The sequence below is a fragment of the Barbus barbus genome (genome assembly GCF_936440315.1).
Source record: "Barbus barbus genome assembly, chromosome: 35".
In the NCBI taxonomy this organism is placed as follows: Eukaryota; Metazoa; Chordata; class Actinopteri; order Cypriniformes; family Cyprinidae; genus Barbus; species Barbus barbus.
This window is the reverse complement of record NC_136763.1, coordinates 23,125,501-23,149,693: the sequence shown is the minus strand read 5'-3', so window position 1 is coordinate 23,149,693 and position 24,193 is coordinate 23,125,501. Positions and strand designations below refer to the sequence as shown.

The following is a 24,193-nucleotide window of genomic DNA, read 5'->3' as shown; positions in this document are numbered from 1 at the left end:
GTGAACTACCTGTAATTGAAGTGAAATAAGGGTGGTCACCTCGTGGTCAGCATTGCTGGTAATGAAGATGTTGTAGGTGTGACCTTTGAACTGGTGATTAACTGACACCTGGTTGGGCTTGTGACTTTAGGAACTTTAATTTGGGTTTGGATGTAATTTGAATCCATGCTGATTTTTATTTTTTTTTAAACAAAATAGCTTTGTTGTATTTGTTTTTACAGTAATGTTTTCTTCTTAACCTAACAACACTTTTATGAGGTTTATACTTAAAACAAGAGTGGGATAGGAATCTAAGCTTTTTTTATAGGTATATTTTCTGAAAATGTTATTTCACACAATCTTAAGTAAATCATATTTAAGTCTTAAATTTAACTTCTTGTAAGAATATTTACAGATTTGTACTGGAACACACCTGATTAAACATTCTAGGGGTTTTTTCTAGGTATTATTCTCCTTTAATCTGCTCTGTCCTCCTATAGAAACATATGTAATGCCCCTCTCTCTCTCTCTATAATGTCTGTATGTGTACTCTGCATAACTAACACTGCCCCAGGGTGTAGTTACTCGTACTTCTGCACTACACAGGTGTGATTGTGCTCTCAGTTCAAGGCAGAAGCAGGTCTGAGCGTGAGACCTCATGAGATTCCAGTGTTAAAGCTTTCTACCTCATATTATGAACTGAAATGATTATGGCTACAGTGATGTTGAGCTACTTGCTGCTTGTGGTAAGTACAGTTTGTACTGTTGTCAGTTATTCAGTAGGTTCATTCAAGATTCAGAGAAATTTATTCTGTTGCTTATTCATTGTTGATTTCTCTGTATTTGTTCTGATATTGTGATTATTGGGACCTAGATCTTAATCAGTAATCTGGGCAGTAGATTTAATAATATAATTATCATCAATATAATAATACTATAATTATTATTATTAGACATTGGTATCCCTTTGAGCATTCTGTTGACTATAATGCACTTGTGTGTCAACAAACTCTCAGTAGAGTATTAGTAGGCTGTCTGATTAATATCTGCTAACTCTTTATAGTTCGCAGTCTCCCAACAGATAAATTACTGACTATAAGTAACTTTGCAAGAACATGTCAACTTATTCTAACACTAACCCTACCAGTCTTCTAATACTTAGTATATATGTAGGTGCAACGTTACTTATAGTCAACAGAATGTTTTAAAGGGACCATCAAAATAAAGTGAACCTGACATTTTATGGACGTGTTTTTAAATGTGTATTCCTGTAACACGAGTGCCTATGGAGTTTCTGGAGGTCAGTTGAGAAAAACAGCAACAAAAGACAGTGCAATTTATAGCCTTTTCCAAACCTGTTTCACAACTTTGAATTCTCTCAGGTAAACATAGAGTACATTTCAAGTTCAAAAAGTCTCAAAAAGTACGCTAAAATGTGTCATTTGACCCTGCCTTCATGGCAGAAATGACTAAAAATGATCTAAATGTTAATGATTGAAGGGCATTTTTAGTGGTAAAGCAATGTTCATATCATCTAGGTGAAGTGCATTTGAAACATTTCTCTTAGCTTTAGGTTTATTCTGCTCTTAATGTTTAAAGCCATACAGTAAATAACACATACTGTTTCTGTTGAAAGGGAATGATCTGTCTGTGCAGCACAGAGCCTCTCAGACGCCATAAAAGATCCTGGATTATAGACTCGTTTGACATTGTAGAGGAACACCCGGGGCCTTTCCCTTATGAACTGGGGCAGGTAAATATAATTTCTCTCACTGCGGGTATTAAATAATAAAACAATTTGATTGGAGTGGTATGTCATTTTGGTTAAAGATCTGGGTTTGTTGCTGGCTTGGGTCAATTAAAACTCCCTTCAAATGCATTCATGTAAATTTGAATTAAATTAGCCACAAACCAGAGGATGTTGAATTGGAACGACAGGAATTTATATATTTAGTATAAATTTAGTTTGTGCTCTTTTCTTTTCTTTTCTTTTCTTTTCTTTTCTTTTCTTTTCTTTTCTTTCGTTTTATAAATGCATACTTTTATTGAAGTAGTATGCCTTAAAATGATCAAAAGTTAGAGTAAAGAATTCTACATTGTTGCAAAAATGTTGCATGAAACAAAAAATATATTGATCTTTGCATGCATCATAGAATTCTAATATATATATATATATATATATATACATACTGTATCCAGAAAAAAATATGAAACCATTTTCAAACATGTCTTGAACACCAAATCAGCATATTAGAATGATTTCTGAAGGATCATGTGACACTGAAGACTTGAGTAATGTTAAACAATCAGCTTGCCCACACAGGAATAAACTGCATTTTTAAATATATTAAAATAGAAATCTTGATTCAAATTGTAATGAATAATATTTCACAATATACATGACATATCTGATTAAAAACTACATTAAATTCCTTGCATAAAAAGTATCAGTTTAATGACAAATTATCAAGTATTGCAAACAAGGTGCCATGATGTTGTAAAACTTGCCATCCTTATAAAATGTATTTGCCAAATGTCTAGATTAAACTGGACCGTAGCTATATAGTGGAGTTCAGATTAAAAGGAAAAGGTGTGGATGAAGACCCAAAGGGTGTCCTGTCCATTGATCCACTCACAGGGGTCATTAAAGTCCACCGGAAAGTCGACTATGAGCAATACAGCGTTCTGATGGTAAGTAGAATCAGATTTTTTAGTAGATATAGGTAATATTAAGGGTTTATGTCTCACTTGGGACGAAGAGGATTAAGTAAACAATATTAAGTGTAGGTTGGAACTAATTTCATCGTCCTTTCAAAGCTGACCTTCCAAGCAAGAAATAAGTCCAACTTGGCCATAGATACACAACTAGGCATGGAGGTCAACATACTGGACCTCAACGACAACCCGCCGGTATTCCAGAGGAGGGTTTATGATATCACTGTAAACGAAGCAGCAAAACAAGGTCAGTATCATTACAGAACTGGTGAATTTTCATCAACTGTAATTAGGTGTATTACAGGTTTGATGTACTGCAAATTAATATGTAAATCCTACCCACCTTATTTTTCCCGTAAGAGTGGGAAAATGTAATGCTTCTGGCTTCCAGCTATTTCTAGCTGCACAAAACAGCTCGTTTTGCTGCGTGATGTTGCAAACCGGAGTCTTACCATTGTATTTTAATGTTTTATCTTAATTTGGAATACACTGGTTTGTAGTGCAAACAGTTTTACTGTTTTCTGCACTTTGTTATTCTTCTCGTTATTTCTAATGAACCGGGAGTCTCGCACATTCACAGAAAACGGCTTACTTCTGTGTTCAAAAATAAGGTGGATATGGCTGTTTTCTCAATTATGGACATGTCTGGTCTTGACTTTTAGAAGTTAAACTCCCTTAAAACAGAGTTGTTGCTTTTTTAACATTCGGACTAGTTAAGTTTCTGACTAGTTTCTGAGCCATTTATAATTTCTGTCACATTTTAAATCACCATTCATTCTGAAATGGAAACGATAGTGGTGGAAATTAGTTTCTAGCATCATAAATACACACAAATACAATTAGATTGTTTTCTTTTTTGCATAATCTGACAAAATTACATCTTTATCAGAAATTACATTCAATAAAAATGTTTTTAAACATTATATCTTAAATGGGACAATGGTAATATTTGATGTAAATTTCACACAGCAATAACTGAAATATATTTGTTCTGTATCACCAAAATTGCATAAATAATGAAAATTATTATGATGTTTTTTAATAAAATCTGAAACTATAATTATCATATTAACCTTCATGAAAAACATACTCCTATTGTTGAAGAAACACTATAAAAAGAAATGTTGCTTTTATGAATAAGCTTTTATTTATAAGCCCTCAAAATATGAATTAGTAATGGCAAATATGTAAAATATGTTTACTTCACTGAGATTTTAAAGAGAAAAATGTACTATTCACGCATTTTTCAGTCATTTCAAACCCATACAACTTACTTTCTTCTGTGGAACACAACATTTTAAACAAGTTGGTTGCTTTTTTTCCATACAATTACAATAAATGTTTTTTTTTTTTTAAAGAGCACCATGAAAGTAATATGAAGGTGGTCCTTATGACTTGTGTGCTATATTACAGTTTTTTTTTGATGCCATATCTTTTTGCGACAAAACTTTTATATCCCCAAAATAAGTAACAGTGTCTGATTTTAAGGCTTCAGATCTGTTCAATTAATTGCTTGATCCACTTCAAATTACTACTTCATTGATTAAGTAGCAGCAGTTAATGGCTTATAAAAATCCTCAAACGATGAGCAAATAATAGATTTGAATTTTCTGAATAAATATACCTTAAAGAAATGAAGTCACGGTCTTTATATTGTCTGTTTGCAGGTGGTTTTATTGTAGGTGTTTTAGCAATTGATAAGGATGCACCAGGAACTCCGAATTCAACCATCGATTACAAAATGATTTCTGTCACTCCAACAACTAAAAATGTGGAATTCTACATCCAAGAAAGTGGTGCAATATCTTTCAAAGGATGCTTTGATTATGAGGTAAAATCAAATAAATGCATCATTTTCAAGTACAGAAATAATTACTTAATAATTACTTGAACAGTGCATAATATACTATAGCCTATAGCATATGCATGCCTTTAAAGCCAGTGTGTCATGCTAGGATTGGGATTTTCAGCAAAAAGACATGAGCTATCATGTTTGTGCCTGACAGACCAACAGGCATCACAGTACAGTTTCACGCTTCATGTAACATGTGAAAACATGTCTTTAAAATATCTTAACATTTGCTAAGTTATTTAAAGTTTGCGTGTGAATTTTTAGAGTATGTTTAAGAAGAGCCTAACCGGTTTTCTTTTCAGGTGGCTAATAAATACTCTATAACAGTTGAAGCAAAGGACCGTGGAGTCGTAAAGCTGTCAAGCACAGCAACCGTAATTGTCAACCTTCAGGATGGCAACAATCACTTACCAGTTATCACAGGGCAAACGGTTAGTGTTAAGGGGATAGCTTAACAGATTTTTTTCATGTAATCAAACATTTGCTTAGTCACTGACTTCCATTGATATATTTTTTTCTCCATGCAGTTAAAGTCAATGGCTACCAGCAACTGTTTGTTTTCCAACATTCTTCCAAATATATTATGAAATGTTACAAGAATTTTCATTTTTGGGGCAACTGTTTTTACATTTTCACACTTCACTAGGGTTCAGCTAATGTGTTGGAAGACACAAATGGTACATCACCTCTCAAAATACATACAGCTGATGCTGACACGCGTCTCACTGCTGCATGGAGGGTCAGATACTCCATACAAGGGGATAAAGGTGGCCACTTTGCCATCCACACTGATCCAGACACCAATGATGGAATCCTCACAGTGGTTAAGGTATGTTTGCACACTCTAGGCATCTATTCTGTAAATGTCATCTATTCTGTCAATATCAGGGATATTGACTCATTTATATGTCATTAGTAGGGTAAGATGTGGTAAAATGCACATCAGTTGCCCCATTGGGCATTTTACTGCATTTTATACTCTCTGCATTGTTTTTGTCTTGACCACAGATTACCCAAAAAAGACACATTTCAGTAACTTTTCGGATTGTTAAATCTTTATTAATGTAAATAGAATGAGCATAGATTTGGTCTCGGCGGACTAGATCTGCTATGCTGCTGCTGCAGAGAAAGTAGACTTGCTTCTGCTAAATGCTCGGATCATAAAATTAAAAGGAAACATGCTGCTGCAAGAGAGAGGGGAAGATCCTTGTAGCAGATCTAACGGACACGCATAGCGTACAGACACGGTGTTCATTGAGTACGTTAATCTGATTGGCTTGGGAAAAATTGCTGGGGTCCTGACACACGGGACCCCACATATTTGCATGCTTTGCGTGGTGGGTAAACACGCTACTGGTCATGAACTGAGAAACCAAAAGAGGTTATTGTAAGCACCACCTACGCAGCTTAAATCAATACTTGCTTCTACATCACTGCCTGTTGAGCCTTGTCCATCGATTCGCACATGTAGTGTTTACAAGAAAAGCCAACGCGCAGGTCTATGCAGAAACCAAACTATAAAAATGCTCTGAAGACAACAAGAAGCTGTGCAGTGGCGAGCAATGGAAAAACAGTGTCAGTGTTATCTTCCTTCTGGTCCCAACGTTAGGAAAGAGTGAATTAACTTTATTTTTAATGGGTATTTAATTATCCAGACCATGTAAGTAAGAACTTGGTCCATTTTTCACTTCATTTTACCACGGACAGGGGCGGACGGGGACAAAATTTCAGGCCGGGAAATAACTCATCCAGGCCATCCCATACACCCACAACATTTCTGAAACAAGGACAACCCTTTTAGCCTATTTGTATGACCATCACATAAAAGGGTCTAAATCCGTAGTCTCAAACTCAATTCCTGGAGGGCCACAGCTCTGCAGATGTTAGCTCCAACCAGCTCCAACTCACACCTGCTTGGAAGTTTCTAGTGATCCTGAAGAGCTTGATTAGCAGGATCAGGTGTGTTTGATTGGGGTTGGAGATAAACTGTGCAGTTTGAGACCAATGGTGTAAATCTTTAGTTGGGGCCGTGGAAAATAAAGGTTCTCCCTTGAACAGCACCTTCACTTCCCTTTTCCTTTTCTTCATTTTCTCCAATATCTCTGTCTCTCCCTTTATTCTTGTACCTCTCACTTCTCTACCAGCAGGTCTAATGTTATAAACACAACTGTGTCCACCTTCTTGCAAAACAACAACCTCATTGCAATTTGTTTGCACATAATGTTGTTATTTCTCTTAAAATGACTTAAATACCCAAGATTTAACAAACCTATAATTCATACAAATATATTAAAACTAATTTTCTAAAGTGCCTAAATTCCAAAATTAGTACATTATAAAATCCTAATAGGCCTACTGAACACACTATTGAATATTTGGGCTGACTGATTGTTGTGTTGCTGTCTGCTCTAGCTCCTTTCCTTCCTATAATAAATTCATGTGAATATCTGTCTGCTAAAATCGATAGTGATAATGGTGTAGGAACAACCTAGGATAGCCTAAAAGGTGCTAGCAGTTTAATACTCAATTAGGTTAATAAAGACAAAACTACAGTAGCGTATTACAGATGAAACTAAGCTGCACTTGAAGCCCTGAACAGGTTAGTAATTTTGCAACATTAACTGCTTCTTCTGTTCACTTCCTCTCCTTCCTCGAGTCCCGTGCATCAACTGTTTGACTGAAGCGCGGAACAGACGTGAAGCGCGGTGCTGCTAGTCAAGATTCGATGCAGGATTTTCAAAAAGATTGAAACTAAAAGTCGATGCTGTGCCGACTAAGTGTTTTCATTACGTGGTCACTATTGCTTTTTCTCTTCTTCTTACAGATCGTTTGATATGTATTAATGTATTTTTGACCTAAATCACAACAGCATCCATCTATGAGGAATTTACGCGGTCAAACTATTAGCCAATCATAGCAGTGGGCGTTTACTTCTGAGTCTACAATCCGCCACGCCTATTCAAACAAAGCGTTGAGGAGGGTTAAAAACAGGACAGAAAATAGCTCATTACTTCTAAATTATGATGTATTTTGATGTAAAAATCTTGATAACATTATAAGTGGACCTCAGAGAACGGTACAACAAACAAACCAAAAAATTACCCCTTTAATGTTTTTAGATTTGTGGATTAAATATATATATATATATATATATTAAGAAGTGAAAGATTTGTAAGGGTGAGGGCCCGAGCAGCATGTTGGTACTAGTGTTATTATATTCACCTTTAATCCTTACTTACTTTCATGATGTTATTATTCAGTAATTCCACAAGTTAGATGAACATTTCAGTCTTTGCTATTCATTAAAATCGATACTAATTAGGTGAAATCATTCAGTTAGAATTCACAGTCTTGCTATTATGACATATGTTCAGTAAAAATGCCTGTAAGTCATGGAATAAATGTACCTGCTATACTGATATTGTGTGTATTGTTTTTATGCAATTCTTTGCCAGCCTTTAGACTATGAAGAAAACGTTGAACAAAAACTCACCATCTTTGTAGAGAACGAAGAGCCATATTTCTCTTGTGAGATAAAAGAGAGATCTGCAGATGGGCTTTGGACAATCATCAGAAATCCACCAAAACCGTCCTCTGCGGATATTACCATTACTGTAGAAGACGCCAATGACCCTCCATTCTTCCCAGATCCAGTAAGAAAAGTAATTTTGGAAGAAAATGGTGCTGTTGGAGCTTTTGTAGACAAAGTGACAGCAGTCGATCCTGACACGGGACGTCCCCACAAACTGGAGTATGTATTCAATCATCAGAATCACTTGGCTCCAAAATATCTCTGGACAATAAAGCCATAGTTAAAATGTGTCCTGTAATGTGTAATTGTGTATAAAATACCAAACCATGGGGCATGACCATGATATGCTTGATATTTTTATCTAATTTAGTAAACGTGTCCAAATACTTTTTTTGCCACTCCATATGAAGAATCCAGACAGTATGTTTGTTATGTTTGTTAATAATAAACCATTTATTTTCTCCCGCACCAGGTATTCTATTGAACAAGATCCTGCAGGCTGGTTCAGAGTAGACAAAACAACTGGGGAAATCTTTGTAAAAGAGTCATTGGACAGAGAGTCAAGTCATGTGACCAATGGGACATATATAGTCACTGTCCTTGTGACAGAGAAGGGTAATACAATATAACTGTTTTGCATTTGGCTTCCAAATAACTGGTAACGACTACATCTATCCATCCATCCATCCTTGATTGAAACCATTTGTAGTGTCTCAGAGATGCTGGAGCCTATTCCAGCATCTTGGGCTATAGAAAGAGACAAAACCTACATAGTTTACTAAAACTGTGATCATCTCTATAGAAGTATTATTTAAAAATGTTCTCTGATTTTTCACACCAGATGACCATCCTCCAATGACAAGCACTGCTACCATTCAGATCTACATTGAAGACAAAAACGACAATGTCCCTATTTTAAAGGAGAACATGGTTTCTGTCTGTCAGTCCGATGAAAAGTCAAGTACAGAGATCACAGCCTATGACCTTGATGGAGATCCATACAGCGGTCCGTTCAGTTTTGAAATTATGGGAGATCATAAGGAAGAATGGAGCTTTGACCCAAGTTATGGTAAATAATAGTATATATATATATATACACCCATAAACAACAACAACATTTTATATAGTGCATAATATAGAACCTATATATAGTGTTCTCAGCATTAGGTTAGATTTTACTAAGCTCTGATGTAAAACACATGGTCATCACCTTTCATCTGTTTTGCTTTGTCTTTTAGGTAACACAGTGCATTTGGTGAAGGATAAAAGCGTCCATGCCAGTCTGTACACACTGATTGTGAAAATCTCTGATAAGCAGGGCAAGTTTGTCCTACAGAATCTCTCTGTTGCTGCGTGTGATTGTGCGGTTTCACCAAACTGTATGATGCAGCGCAACACACAGCAAAAAGCAGGAAGTGGCATGATAGGAATTACTATCTTTGCCACGCTGATGATTTTGGGTGAGCACAGGATTCTGTTAAATTTCCTATTAAATTATTAATACATTTCCGATCCTGTGTCCTACTATTATTGGGGCAGGAGGATAGCTAAGTAACATCAAAAATTGTTTCTCAAATTTCACATATTAAGTTATATTGATGTGACCAAATTTGGTAGTTGCAAATTGATTTTGTGTGGTTTCATGACAACTTCAAACATTTTTTGCTAAATGTTTGAATTATGGCAAAATGTTAGCAAGATTGATTGAACTGGTTCTAAATCTCCATCAACGTAACCGAACATTAAACACTACCAAGTCTCAATTGTTTCTCATCTTGTTAAAAACACAAAAAATAATACTAAAATAAGCACTCCCCGTGAATTTTTACTCTCAATTAAGGTCCTGCAAAGCATGAAATATTCTTTTTAAAATGTGTATAACGTTTTCTGTTATGTACTAGCAAAAAATAAATAAATAAAATAAACCACCAGAAAAATATATATCAAACCTATTCCCATTCTGCTATCAAGTGAAAAAAACATTTAAACAAAATAGTTTCTTTAGTCTATTCTTTTGGGAGTGTTGTTTGCTTTTTTAATCCAAACTGAATGATTTACACCTGAAATTATGATTTCCCATTAGAAAAATACACAAATATATGTGCACTAAGTTGTAATATTTTCATTTTGTTTTTAAGAAGTAAATCAACTTGAATCTGAAAGCTGTTTTTCCTTTCAGCATGTCTGTTGCTGGCTCTTACTTGCTCTTGTGGGCCTGTGAAGACTCTGGTGCAAGTAGACAATGTCTTAGAAGATGCCCTTCTGCCTTCTAACACCGAGAAACCTGGCACTGATTGTGTGGTAATATATTAAATTAAGATTTCTTAAAATGGCACTTTCACAGTGATGTTTAATACAAATATAGCAAATGAATGTTCTACTCTATTATATACATTCATAAAGGTCCCGGCTGCTCTATTAAAGAAGGCATCTGTTAGTCACTCGATGGAAGCAACTCTTATTGATAACAGGGTTCAACAGACAGCGGACATTCAGAGGGTACGCTAAACATTTTTATTTGTCATAAAATCACAAATGTCATTCTTTACACTGTAAAGCATTGTATTGTATTCATTTTTTGTTGTTGTTGTTGGTTGCAGGTCTCTAGCAAAAGTATAGCCACTCATAGTCTCCCAGTTCAAATGGATGAGTGCTGGTCTAGAGGCAGATCCCAGTGTTATTCCAGTGAGGTAATACAGCAGTTCAACAGTGCATGTATGAAATTGTCTCAAAATTTAGTTTGAAAGTAAAAGAGGAAGTATTTACTGTACTGTCTTCTGTTCTTAAAAAAACAGACGTGGAGACAGTATCAGAGTGACAACCGCTACCAGGTAAACCTTAATCATTTTATGAAACGTCTGAACTTGTTACTGTTCAGTGAAACTCGTTAAATCAGTCATCTAAAGGGTTTTCTTACACCCTTAGGGTTCAACATTTAGTAGGAGGAACTCACAAAGAAGACAGGGTGCCTATTCCATCAGCCGCTCGACATTACAAAGCTTGCTCTCTCAGGTACGTTCGCCAGATTAATTCAACATTCATTCATTCATTCATTGACTAAACATATTTCTTTCTCAACTTTCAGAGGCTGCATTCAATACAGTGTGTAGAAAATGAATTGCTTGATTATGAACCTCAGCTTTACGCCCTTGAGGACAACTCTGATTTGAAATTTGTAGACCTGGACCCCATAGACCTGCCTATGAATGAGTTTAATCCTGAGCTGCTCTCAGACCTTGGACCAGCATTTAAGCATCTGGCTTCTATCTGTAACCCAGGGACACTCTCAAAACCAGAAGTGTTGAAGAATGGGATCAGATAGTCTAGTGATCAAGAGGAAGAAGATATTTCACCTTCTTATTCAGGACTGGTCACTTTGCTACCAATTGTTTACAATGTTATGTCTTAAATAGGTTGGTATGATAGCCTTGTTTCTTTTGTTATTTCTGAGAAAAATGGCAATTATTGAAACATGCCAATATTCACACATTCAGTCAAACATTAGGTCAGAGAACGTTGGGTGCATATTTTTACAACCTACATTTATCAGTTTGCCACTTGTCAATCTTACCATTGGCAAGTGAAATTCACACTTTGATTTTTGAGATATATTTCAAGTGCAATAAAATGCACCTGCAAAGACAAGTTATTGGTACCTCAATTTGAGAAACTGCAATTATCTGTAGTTCGTTCATGTTTAGGTATCTTATAATGCAGGTAAACACATTGTGCTCAGGGTTACATAGAATTAACCTTTTCTGTACTGTCTGTTTGTGAGATGATTGTATACCTTACTATTTTACATTTAATGCCTTTTTTATCCTTCACAGTTAAAATGTAGAAAAAAAAATAAGAATCTACAAAAACGTGAAGGAAATAGTTAAGAAATGTATGATTGGCCTGCACCAATGTATTTTTGATTGAACCAATGCTTGTGGGAAAAAATGGTGTCGGTTTCTTCCTAAATAAAATGTTTGTTTAGTGAATGTTTTCTTCTGCGATCTCTATAATCACACAACTGTCATGCATTCTTTTCATTTGTGAAAATAAAGATGATTTTTCATGACCACACTGGATGTGGAGTAATATTAAATATCCATAGCTTACTGTCCCACTTGTCTAAAATAAAACAGCAGCCTCTACATTTTGCCAAATGCATGTCAACAATGACAGGAATAGGTAAAGACTTTTGTGATTTTGGAATCAGTCCTTTACCTCAGTTTTGTGTTAGGCAAAATAGATAATTCCTCCGGTCATTTTATGTTGACTACTACAAAAAAATTTATTTTTAGTGTTTTAGTTATTTAGTGTATATAATACAGAAAATGCAGAGTGCAACTTGGGTGGTAGATTGTCGGTCCTGGAAATGGAGGTTTAGATTTTTAGCAGATAACTAAAATAGTATTTGTTAAGGGTAGATAAAGACCTGAACTTAAAGTTTTATGGGAATAGAGAAAAAAAAAGAAGAAAAAAAAAGGCTGTTCCATTAAGTAGACTATTCTAGATTTTAAGGTTAGCATGGACAGACAATATGTAATGTTGCCTGATGAGAATAGATTATAGGTGCAGACAGACATTCCATAAAGACAGTATTTGTGGGCCTGTTTAGAACAGTTTTAGGCTATGGGTGTGTTTTCTTCAGTTTTGTTCCAGGACAACCTTGTGGCTTGATTCATGTGCCCTTCACAAAGACGAATGTGACCGATTCCAGCCTTGCTGAAGTATCCCCAGATCATCACGATCCTCCACCAAATTTCACAGTGGGTAGGCCTCTCCAGGTCTCCATCTAACCCAGCGGATCTCAACATTTTGTATGTTTCTCTTATCACTTCAGACGTTTGTTCTATTCGAACGTAAGTGTCCTGTTAAGTGGACATCACAGGACATTCCACCATGACTCCAGTTCGAAGTGAACAAATGTTCCGAAGTGAAGTTAACTGGTCTGGGATGCACAATTCAAGATGGTGACACTGGTGTTCTATGTTACGTTGTTCTCGTTTTTGTGTTTTGTGATGCTTTATTTTATGTTTTAGAGAAGACTTTTATGATTTACTTGGTGGTTCTCTAATTATTTGACTGGGAGGACTCAATGTGTGTCCATAATTATGTTTCTACTCCTTTAATAGTGAAGACAGGTGTTCCTCAAGGATCAATTTTGGGGCCAATTTTATTCTCAATCTATATAAACGAACTTGGTAAAGAAGTCGAGCCAGCAAATGAACACTTTTATGTAGATGACACTATTCTCTACACCAGGGGTCACCAACGTGGTGCCCGTGAGCACCTGGTAGCCCGCATGGAGTCTCTGAGTCGCCCGCCAGTCTGAATTAGCGCCGGGCGATAAACGATATCATATCGAGATTATGATAAAAATTATGTTAATAATGATGATAAGCTGGACATTTTTTACTCAATATGGATTAATGTAACATCATATCACACACCATAAATGAATGCGTCAGCAGCCAGTCAGTGCATGTCGCTAATAAGTCTGTTCTGTGTGTCTCTGTGTGAATGTGTGTCGTTTCGTCTGATACACAAACTCAAACACACATGACTCGAGGTGTTTTCAGCATCTGTGTCTCAATATATGAGGACATGAACACTTCATCTCCAGAACTGCTCTGAGAATCACTTCACCAGCTTCATGCAGTTTCATTTGAGAAAAATGACCGTCAAATACATGCTGAAACTAAAACTTCACGACAATCCGCCAAAATAAAGCCCAGTTTAACTTTTGTATAGATTATATATTATATATATTTGACTTTTGTAATATATTTTGACCGATTATATTACTACTGTATACTAAAATGCAAGTAATAATAATAATAATATTAATAATGTAATTTTAAGGAATATCATACAACCAAGTAATTTTTTTATTATTATTAATTTATACAGTTCATTTATACAGTTCTCTTATCTGATAAAATGAAAATGCTTTTTTTTGGACTGAATCATAAAACACAGAATCCATAAAAAATAAGCCACGCTTTATCATTTGTTTATCTGTATTATATATGTTTTTTTTTAAGTGACATACTTCCAAGTATGGTGACCCATACTCGGAATTCGTGCTCTGCATTTAACCCATCCAACGTGCACACACACAGCAGTGAACACACACACACCGTGAACATACACCCGGAGCAGTGGGCTGCCATTTATGCTGCGGTGCCCGGGGAGCAGTTGGGGGTTCGGTGCCTTGCTCAAGGGCACCTCAGTCGTGGTATTGAGGGTGGAGAGAGCGCTGGACATTCACTCCCCCCACCTACAATCCCTGCCAGCCCAAGACTCGAACCCGCAACCTTTGGATTACAAGTCCGTCTCTCTAACCATTAGACCACGACTTCCCCTTTTATTTGGTTTGGATGTTTTCTGTATTTTCTAGTTCGGGGAACAGACACAGTCTCTATATTGTGATATCTAGGTGAAGGAGTCTCTATGTGCTGAGAATTAATTGACTTCTGTGACATGAGGCGGCTAGCAGACGGTCGGTTTAGCCAGTCTGTCTGGCGAAGTCGAACATCATTAGCGCCGACGTGAATAACAATCTTACTGAATTTACGTTTAGCATTAGTCAGCACTTTTAAATTTGCCAAGATGTCAGGCGCTCTGGCTCCCAGTAAACATTGGACTATGGTGGCTGGTGTCTCTATTTTCACGTTCCGTACAATAGAATCGCCAATAACTATAGCACTTTCATCAGGTTTGTCAGTGGGTGCTTCACTGAGTGGGGAGAGCCTGTTTGATGTTCTGATCGGAACGGAAGAGTGGTGTTTTGACCCACGACTAGGCCGCCTCACAGTCACCCAGTTGCCCTGCTGCACGGACTCTACCGGAACCGAACAATGTACAGGACTCCCTGAGCTAGTCACACCCAAAGCAGTATTTACAGCCCTCACATTCTTACTGTCCTCAACTAAAGTTTGGATGCGTGTCTCTAATTCTGAAACCTTCTGTCAGCCTAACAATTTCCCTGCATTTATCACATGTGAATCCCTCGTCGCCGACAGAGAGAGATAAACTGTACATGTGGCAAACAGTGCAAACAACAATAGCAGGAGAAGAAGCCATTACTCACCGTGATTGAAGAATGATTCACTTACCACTGTTGTTTGATGAACTCGTAAAAAACAGAGCGAGAGAGAAATTAAACGGAGGGAGAAAAAAGAAAACAATCAGCGTAAAAGGGAACATAGGAACATGAAACAGGATTTCTGGTCAAGAAGAGTTGAGCATTGCAAGACATGAAGAAGAAAGAGAAAAATGTACATAGAATAATGTGATATTATCCTTACATTGCAATAGGCTATCTCATTTAATCCCTGGGACAAGCAAAAATATACATATTAATCTTAAAACAAGCGGTTTAAATGGAAGGATTTATGAATTTTCAAATCGGGTAAGTGCTTTTCTTCTCCTGTCCAGTTGGCGGCGGTAATGCTGCATTTTAGATGGATTCCCAGCCACAGTAAAACATCAAAAGAAGAAGAACCAGAAAACAGACAGAGGAAGGAGTTTTCAACAAAAAAGATCAAGATGGGACTTGTGTCTATTCATTCGTTTTTAATAAAGCGCATGACAGCAGTAGCTGAAGAAATATTTAACGCTGTCAAAGACAATATCACTGAATATGAGCAGGAGCTCGAGCGCCTGAGGCAGGAGAACTGTAGTCTGAGGAGCGCACTGACTGAAACACACCATGGTCAGTCAAACATTCACTATAAACACTGCTCTTTTTCATAGTCCGTGCAAATAACGCGCGGTTTTTTAGACATGAACAATGGTAGAAATATGGAATTATTTTAAATATTTTGTACCATGTAAGCATCATATTAAATGCATATGTAATCGGCCTGTCAGCATTTGCTGTATATTTATCAACCCTAAACCCAAGTGTGTTGTTTTCACGTAACTTAGTTGTTATTATTATAATGACTGCCAGTAATTATTTAAATTATAATAATAACTTTTTTTTATGATTGAATCCCCTGATATGTGAAGAAATAATAATAACAGAAAAAAAAATTCATCTCAGTTTTATTCAGCGCCCCAAACTGAGAAAAACTATGCATTTTGTTGCAGATGTTGTTTTTTATATGGCCAAAAAGATAAAGTTCTGATCAATGAGATATTAAATTTGACATTTTAACAGTTTAGCAGACTACTTGCAAAAAATACTTTATATCTCTCAATATCCTAAATTATTTAAATGCTTATTTTTATAAACAAAAATAAAAAAGCAGATTTAGTTTAAAATAAATAAATATAGTAGATTTAATTTTGTGGGCCAGAATGTAATGCAATGGAAAAATTATACATTTTTCAAATACCTGTTGGATTAAAATACTATATATTTGAACATGGAAATAAATAAATAAATGGTTTATCAGGTAAAGCTGACTTGCTGCAGTCTAGTAAACGTTCACCTCGAAATATTAGTAACAATATAAAAGTTATTCTTAATGCTTACTTTATAAAACATATTAGACGTATACCTGAAGACAATTTTTGCCTTTTATCTGCTAAAAAAGTATGAACTATCAATCAGGTGACAGTGGACATGTAGAAGATTGTGTACAACAGGTTTTTCAGATGTTTTGATTTTGTTAATAATTGAGATTTACACTCAAAATGACAGAGGATCACACACTACGAGTTGTTTTGAACACATCAGCTGGAGTTTGTTTAATAAACGCGCAGAACAACCACCCAATAAAACATTACAATAATAACCTTGAGGTCATGAATGGTTTTACAAATGCTAGAAGAGGGGTGGCTCTAGGGTGATCCAGGGCTTAGCCCAGAGACATCCATTTATCTGTCAGAAAACATGGGACACAGTAATGGGACACAAAAAAAAAAAAAAAAAAGTGTATATATGTGTGTGTGTGTGTATATTAGGGGAGGCACGGTACACAGATGTCACGGTTCGGGGGTCACGGTTCGATGCATTTCGGTACAACAGGAAAAAAAACAACAAATCTACTTACGCTCGGTTTCTTTTCATTTATTTTGAACAGAGTAGTACAGTTGTAATACTAAATATTACATTATATATATATATATATATATATATATATATATATATATATATATATATATATAATCTGCAGTACAACATACTGCATACAAGGAATCATTTCTTGAAATATATTTGATTTAGTTAACAGATAAACAAGGGGAAAATCAGTGCGATACGTAACATAGCCTATATTAGGGCTGAACGATTCTGGAAAATAATCTAATTGCGATTTTATTTAATTTTTTACCAAGATTGCGATTTAATATGCGATTATTTTTTTTTAAAGCTTTTTATATTCTGTATTATTCAACAAAGATAAGTAATAAATCATTGTATAGTATGCAGTGTTGGGCACGTTACTTTAAAAAAGTAATTAGTTATATTACTACTTCTCACAAACAGTAACTGAGTTACATCATTATAAAAGAAACTAATTATCAGGGAAAGTAACTGTTACTTTTTTTTTTTTTAAATGTTCAAATGGGTCAAATAACTTGGATGCCCCCAATTTTAAATATGTTAAATTAATGAAATGGTCACTAAATAGAATAAATTATTATAAAACATTGTTGACGGCCACAGCCATATCAACCTGCGGCCCAAGACCGGTTGCCCACTGAAGCTAAGCAGGGTTGAGCCTGGTCAGTACCTGGATGGGAGACCTCCAGTGAAAACTAGGTTGCTGTTGGAAGAGGTGTTAGTGAGGCCAGCAGGGGGTGCTCACCCTGTGGTCTGCGTGGGTCCTAACGCCCCGGTATAGTGACGGGGACACTATGCTGTCAAAAAGAGCACTGTCTTTTGGATGAGACGTTAAACCGAGGTCCTGACTCTCTGTGGTCATTAAAAATCCCATGGCACTTCTCGTAAAGAGTAGGGGTGTAACCCCGGTGTCCTGGCCAAATTCCCTCTACTGGCCCTTGTCTATCATGGCCTCCTAATAATCCCCATACACTTGATTGGCTCTATCACTCTCTCCTCTCCACCTGTAGCTGGTGTGTGGTGAGCGCACTGGCACCGTTGTCCTGTGGCTGCCGTCGCATCATCCAAGTGGATGCTGCACACTGGTGGTGGTTAAGGAGAGACCCCCCACATGATTGTAAAGCGCTTTGGGTGTACAGCAATACACAATAAAGTGCTATATAAATGCTTCATTCATTCATTCATTCATTCATTGTACACTAGTCTACACTATTTTAATGTTTCTGTGGGACAACGTGAGAGACACCCATCAAATTCAGTTGATTATTGCAAATATTATCAACCCTTTTCTTGGCAATAGAATCTCCATTGGCTTGGAATTTTTTTTTTAGTTTACTCGCCAAACTAATATTAATTATCTGATATACTAATATATATATATACAGTTGGGCAAAAAAGTATTTAGTCAGCCACCAATTGTGCAAGTTCTCCCACTTAAAAAGATGAGAGAGGCCTGTAATTTTCATCATAGGTACACTTCAACTATGAGAGACAGAATGGGGGGGGAAAGAATCCAGGAAATCACATTGTAGGATTTTTAATGAATTAATTGGTGAATTCCTCTGTAAAATAAGTATTTGGTCACCTACAAACAAGTAAGATTTCTGGCTCTCACAGACCTGTAACTTCTTCTTTAAGAGGCTCCTCTGTCCTCCACTCGTTACCTGTATTAATGGCACCTGTTTGAACTCGTTATCAGTATAAAAGACACCTGTCCAAAACCTCAAACAGTCACACTCCAAACTCCACTATGGCCAAGACCAAAGAGCTGTCGAAGGACACCAGAAACAAAATTGTAGACCTGCACCAGGCTGGGAAGACTGAATCTGCAATAGGCGAGCAGCTTGGTGTGAAGAAATCAACTGTGGGAGCAATTATTAGAAAATGGAAGACATACAAGACCACTGATAATCTCCCTCGATCTGGGGCTCCACGCAAGATCTCACCCCGTGAGGTCAAAATGATCACAAGAACGGTGAGCAAAAATCCCAGAACCACACAGGGGGACCTAGTGAATGACCTGCAGAGAGCTGGGACCAAAGTAACAAAGGCTACCATCAGTAACACACTACGGCGCCAGGGACTCAAATGCACCAGACGTGTCCCCCTGCTTAAGCCAGTACATGTCCGGGCCCGTCTGAAGTTTGCTAGAGAGCATTTGGATGATCCAGAAGAGGATTGGGAGAATGTCATCTGGTCAGATGAAACCAAAATATAACTTTTTGGTAAAAACTCAACTCGTCGTCTTTGGAGGAGAAAGAATGCTGAGTTGCATCCAAAGAACACCATACCTACTGTGAAGCATGGGGGTGGAAGCATCATGCTTTGGGGCTGTTTTTCTCCAAAGGGACCAGGACAACTGATCCGTGTAAAGGAAAGAATGAATGGGGCCATGTATCGTGAGATTTTGAGTGAAAACCTCCTTCCATCAGCAAGGGCATTGAACATGAAATGTGGCTGGGTCTTTCAGCATGACAATGATCCCAAACACACCGCCCGGGCAACGAAGGAGTGGCTTCGTAAGAAGCATTTCAAGGTCCTGGAGTGGCCTAGCCAGTCTCCAGATCTCAACCCCATAGAAAATCTTTGGAGGGAGTTGAAAGTCCGTGTTACCCAGCGACAGCCCCAAAACATCACTGCTCTAGAGGAGATCTGCATGGAGGAATGGGCCAAAATACCAGCAACAGTGTGTGAAAACCTTGTGAAGACTTACAGAAAACGTTTGACCTCTGTCATTGTCAACAAAGGGTATATAACAAAGTATTGAGATGAACTTTTGTTATTGACCAAATACTTATTTTCCACCATAATTTGCAAATAAATTCTTTAAAAATCAGACAATGTGATTTCCTGGATTCTTTCCCCCCATTCTGTCTCTCATAGTTGAAGTGTACCTATGATGAAAATTACAGGCCTCTCTCATCTTTTTAAGTGGGAGAACTTGCACAATTGGTGGCTGACTAAATACTTTTTTGCCCAACTGTGCATATATATATATATATATATATATATAAAGCTTATGTTTGGAAAATGGCACAGTTTTTCTTTAAATATCTCATTTAGCATCAGTCAGTCAAACATTATATGATATTATGATAATTTAGCATTAAATGATGATAGAAACTACAAATAATACTGATATAACTACTATGAATTCTGCTACTAATAAGAACAATATAAAACGCACTAAGGATTATTGAGCTCCTGGGTTCATGAATATTAATCAGGTTGTCTGCGTTCGCTCGACCTGATTCGCTGAAATCAAAACAGGGACGATAACAGGTGAGCGCCAGCCAATGAGATTGCAGTTTGCGCATTAGTCCCACCCACTACCGGAAAACTCGGCAGTTCTTAAAAGCTGAAGAATTCCAAAGCAACTCCGTTATTTTGACAGGAAAGTACAACAAAGGGTATAATTTACATGTAGCGCGTCAATTCTGCATGATATGTAAGACCGCAAACTGCAGACTTGGCAACATAGCGTGCCAACTTGATGCTTCCTCTGAAGACTGCTTAGATGTGTTCGACTTGAAGCAGCGCAGTTAGACCGATCGCTGTGTGTCATCAAATACTGCGAGAGCTATAAGAGAGCGAGCGTCTCCTTATGCTTTCTCTCGCCGTACTTTGATGTCATACACCGATCGATCTTCAAGTCGAACACACCTCTTTACTCCCGCGTGTCAAGTGACAGAGTGTAATCGCAGCCTCTGCGGTTGAAAAATCGTGTGTTTTTTTTTCATATCGCGATATTATCGTAAATGCAATTAGTCGCTCAGCTCTACTATATATGCTGGGTTTCAGTTCATTTTTGTGACGGGCTTAATTTGTTCACAGAAAGGAAACTCAAATGGTTTTGTTTTCATTGTGAGTGTACACAAATAAAAGCAGACCTTTATACAGTGATTCATTATTAAGACGATAGCTGTTTAAAGTTGATTCTGCTAGTATAAGGAAACAGTTGAATCACTAAACAAAAAAAAAAAAAACACAGCTTTGGATAGTTCAGGTCACAACACAGTATTAAGACTCAAGTGTATGTAAACTTTTGAACGGGGTCATTTTTATAAATTCAACTAGTATTTTCTCTTGTGGACTATATGTAAACATCTTTTATGTGAAATATCTTATTCAGGTCAGTACTAAATAAACAATAACATGCATTTTGTATGATCCCTCTTATTTTGGTAAAATAATTTAACATTTTGCAGATTCTGAAAGGTGTATATAAAGTTTTGACTTCAACTGTATATTAAATTTACATTGGTTATTCACTAATTAAACATGAAGGCTTCTATACACCATATATATATATAAATATGCGTATGGAAACTTAGTGATGATGCATACAAAGTTATTTTAGTTATAAAAACATTTGGGGCTTCAGCCCTCTTAGCCAATCTCTAGCACTGCACCTGGCTAGAAACATGGCTTCATCAAATAGCAGGTTCCTAACTGATGACGAAGAATAGACCGAGCAGACATCAAGTGTTAGACAGGGTTCTTGGTTATTACACCCAGTTATTAGGCTACAAGTTTTTGGTCCAATAAATAAAAAAAATTTGTTCTTCAGAATTCAGCAGTTGGAAATTACTAGTAAACCATTTTTTTTTTAAATGTTTTTTTTATTATTATTTTTATATTAACTATTCATTGCATTGCTATGAAGCTAAAATACCCAAATCTTTTCCCATTATACACTTTTCTGCAGATCTGCCCCAGATTGCAAATCGGGGGAAAAATATGTCTGAACAAATTGCGTAATGTATTCCAACCTTTACCAAAGTAAAATGGATTGTGAATAGCATTGTGTGTGTGACTAATTTTGTGCTTCATGTCAAACAGATACTCAGCAAGATGGAGTTCTGCAAGGTCCAGTGGGTTCAGAGCTCTCAGAAATACAAGTAAAGATGGAGGTTGCCACTGTGATGTCCCATGAGCCTTTGACTCATGAAAATTCTACCAGTACTTCGCCCCTTTCTGAAGATTATAAATGGCAGGAACCTGATCAGTCCCTCTCACTTCTGCCGAATGTGATGTTGAAGAATGCAGATCTTCAGTCATCCATCATGGTTAAGTCAGAGTGGTGTGATGATCATACTGGTGAATCAAACTCATCTGCAGTGCAGTCTGGCAGCGATTGTGATGATGAAAATCCAGTTCCCGAACAAGACCCTCCGTCTCCTCAACTTTACATTGAAACTTCTGATGAGGTGGTACAAAAGGCAATTAAAAATCACCAGAACACATCAGAATGCAACATTTGTTGCAAGTCTTTCAGCACCAAAGGAAGTTTGCAGAGACACATGCTGGTGCACCAGAACATGATGCCTTTCTACTGTGATTCATGTGGAAGTCGTTTTAAATCGAAATTCCACTTGAAAGAACATGAGAGACTCCATACAGGTGATTATCACACTATTTCTTTATTTATCCATAAAACCTGACCTGGTATTTATCAACCCATTTGAAACTTTCATGCTCCAAAAAGTAAGTAATTCATTTCATGAAGCAATGTGATTGCTTTGGGTGTAAAAGAAAAATAAACTCAATATCTGAGTCACTGAGATATGGATAAAGTGAAACAATTGATATCTTAATTTGGGGCTTTAGTCCAGAGAATGGAGTTATATTGCCTCATGGATTAACCCATATCAAGATTGTGTTTTTAATCGGTAATCACATTTGTGATGAACCCTGGACCACAAAACCAGTCATAAGTAGCACGAGTACATTTGTAGCAATAGCCAAGAATACATTGTATGGGTCAAAATTATCGTAAAGTAAAGATCATAATCCATGAAGGATATTTTGTAAATTTCCTACCGTAAATATCAAAACTTAATATTTGATCAGTAATATGCATTGCTAAGAACTTCATTTGGACAACTTTAAAGGTGATTTTCTCAATAATTACATTTTTTTGCACCCTCAAATTCCTGATTTTCAAATAGTTGTATCTCAGCCAAATATTGTCCTATCCTGACAAACTATACATCAGTGGAAAGCTTATTTTCACACTGTCCATAATGTAACTTTGCCATTTTTGTTGACTTCCGGGTGAACGCTGGCGCTGTTGGCTGCCGCTGCCTAGGGAGAGAACTTTTCACTGTTTGTATTTTCATGCACTTATCAATGCATGAATACATTTATTTATGATGATGTATAAATCTCAATTTCAAAAAAATGACTGGTTTTGTGGTCCAGGGTCACATTTGTGCCCATTTTTATCCCTACAGAAAGACGAGCAAAGAATCGGACCGAAGAACCAGTGAACTCACGGCGCTCCCATGTGGAAATAACTCTGCAGCCGGACAGTGCAGATGTGAATGCAAACTCACGGCAGTCTGCTAGATTAAGTCTTTCTGCTCAAGGCTCTGGAAGATTTCCTTTTCATTGCAAGATATGTGACAGGCCATTCAGACGTCAAAAGAGCATGAAAAACCACATGCTTTCGCACCAAGGTGATCGAAACTACCCATGTATATTTTGTGGCAGAAGGTTCCTTAAGAGCTGGCATCTCACAGAGCATTTAAGAATTCACACTGGTGAAAAACCATTTGGATGCAATAAATGTGGAAAGACGTTTGTTCAGTGGAATCAGGCGAGATCACATATAATTAAGCATCATGAAGGAGATATGTCACTGTTATCAAAGGAAAAAACCTAAACCTGTAAATTTTTACTTGTTATTGTCACCTCTTTAGCAAAGAAATTAGAATAGTAATGTTAATTTAGAATTTCAAATGTACATTCCTAATTATTCAAGTTACAAAGAGACTTATCTTGTGTTTTGTAAATGTGTATTCTCCCTTTATCTCATGTCTGGCATTAAAGGTATAGTTCACCTAAAAATGAAAATGACCCAATGATTTACTCAACCTCAAGCCGTCATAGGTGTATATGAATTTATTATTTCAGATGAATACAGTCAGAACTACATTACAAAATGTCCTGGCTCTTCCAAGCTTTGTAATGGCAGTGAATGGGTGTTGAGATTTTGAAGTCCAATAAAGTGCATCCATCCATCCATCATAAAAAGTGCTTCACATGGCTCCGAGGGTTTAACAAAGGCCTTCTGAGGTCAATGAAAATCAGTGCTTTTGAT

At 36.7% G+C, this 24,193-nt stretch overlaps 2 protein-coding genes across 3 annotated transcripts; both read left to right on the top strand.

Annotated features, from left to right (window-relative positions):
- Nucleotides 1-601: 601 nt before the first annotated feature.
- LOC306855310 (cadherin-like protein 26) lies at nt 602-12,149 on the top strand. Its single transcript, XM_079393895.1, has 17 exons — nt 602-725; nt 1,616-1,732; nt 2,521-2,670; nt 2,797-2,941; nt 4,362-4,525; nt 4,849-4,977; nt 5,193-5,375; nt 8,002-8,297; nt 8,551-8,693; nt 8,920-9,147; nt 9,317-9,538; nt 10,258-10,379; nt 10,482-10,577; nt 10,679-10,768; nt 10,874-10,909; nt 11,004-11,090; nt 11,164-12,149. The coding sequence occupies exons 1-17, from the start codon at nt 684-686 to the stop codon at nt 11,398-11,400; spliced, it is 2,487 nt and encodes an 828-aa protein (XP_079250021.1). The 5' UTR covers nt 602-683; the 3' UTR covers nt 11,401-12,149.
- Nucleotides 12,150-15,558: 3,409 nt separating this feature from the next.
- LOC306854965 (uncharacterized protein) lies at nt 15,559-23,935 on the top strand. Of its 2 annotated transcripts, XM_079393310.1 has the most exons (4): nt 15,570-15,789; nt 21,797-21,845; nt 21,931-22,491; nt 23,325-23,935. In XM_079393310.1, the coding sequence occupies exons 1-4, from the start codon at nt 15,787-15,789 to the stop codon at nt 23,753-23,755; spliced, it is 1,044 nt and encodes a 347-aa protein (XP_079249436.1). In that variant the 5' UTR covers nt 15,570-15,786; the 3' UTR covers nt 23,756-23,935. The 2 variants fall into 2 exon arrangements, with proteins under 2 accessions (XP_079249435.1, XP_079249436.1); XM_079393309.1 differs by lacking the exon at nt 21,797-21,845 and having other exon boundaries at nt 15,559-15,789.
- The last annotated feature ends 258 nt before the right edge of the window (nt 23,936-24,193 follow it).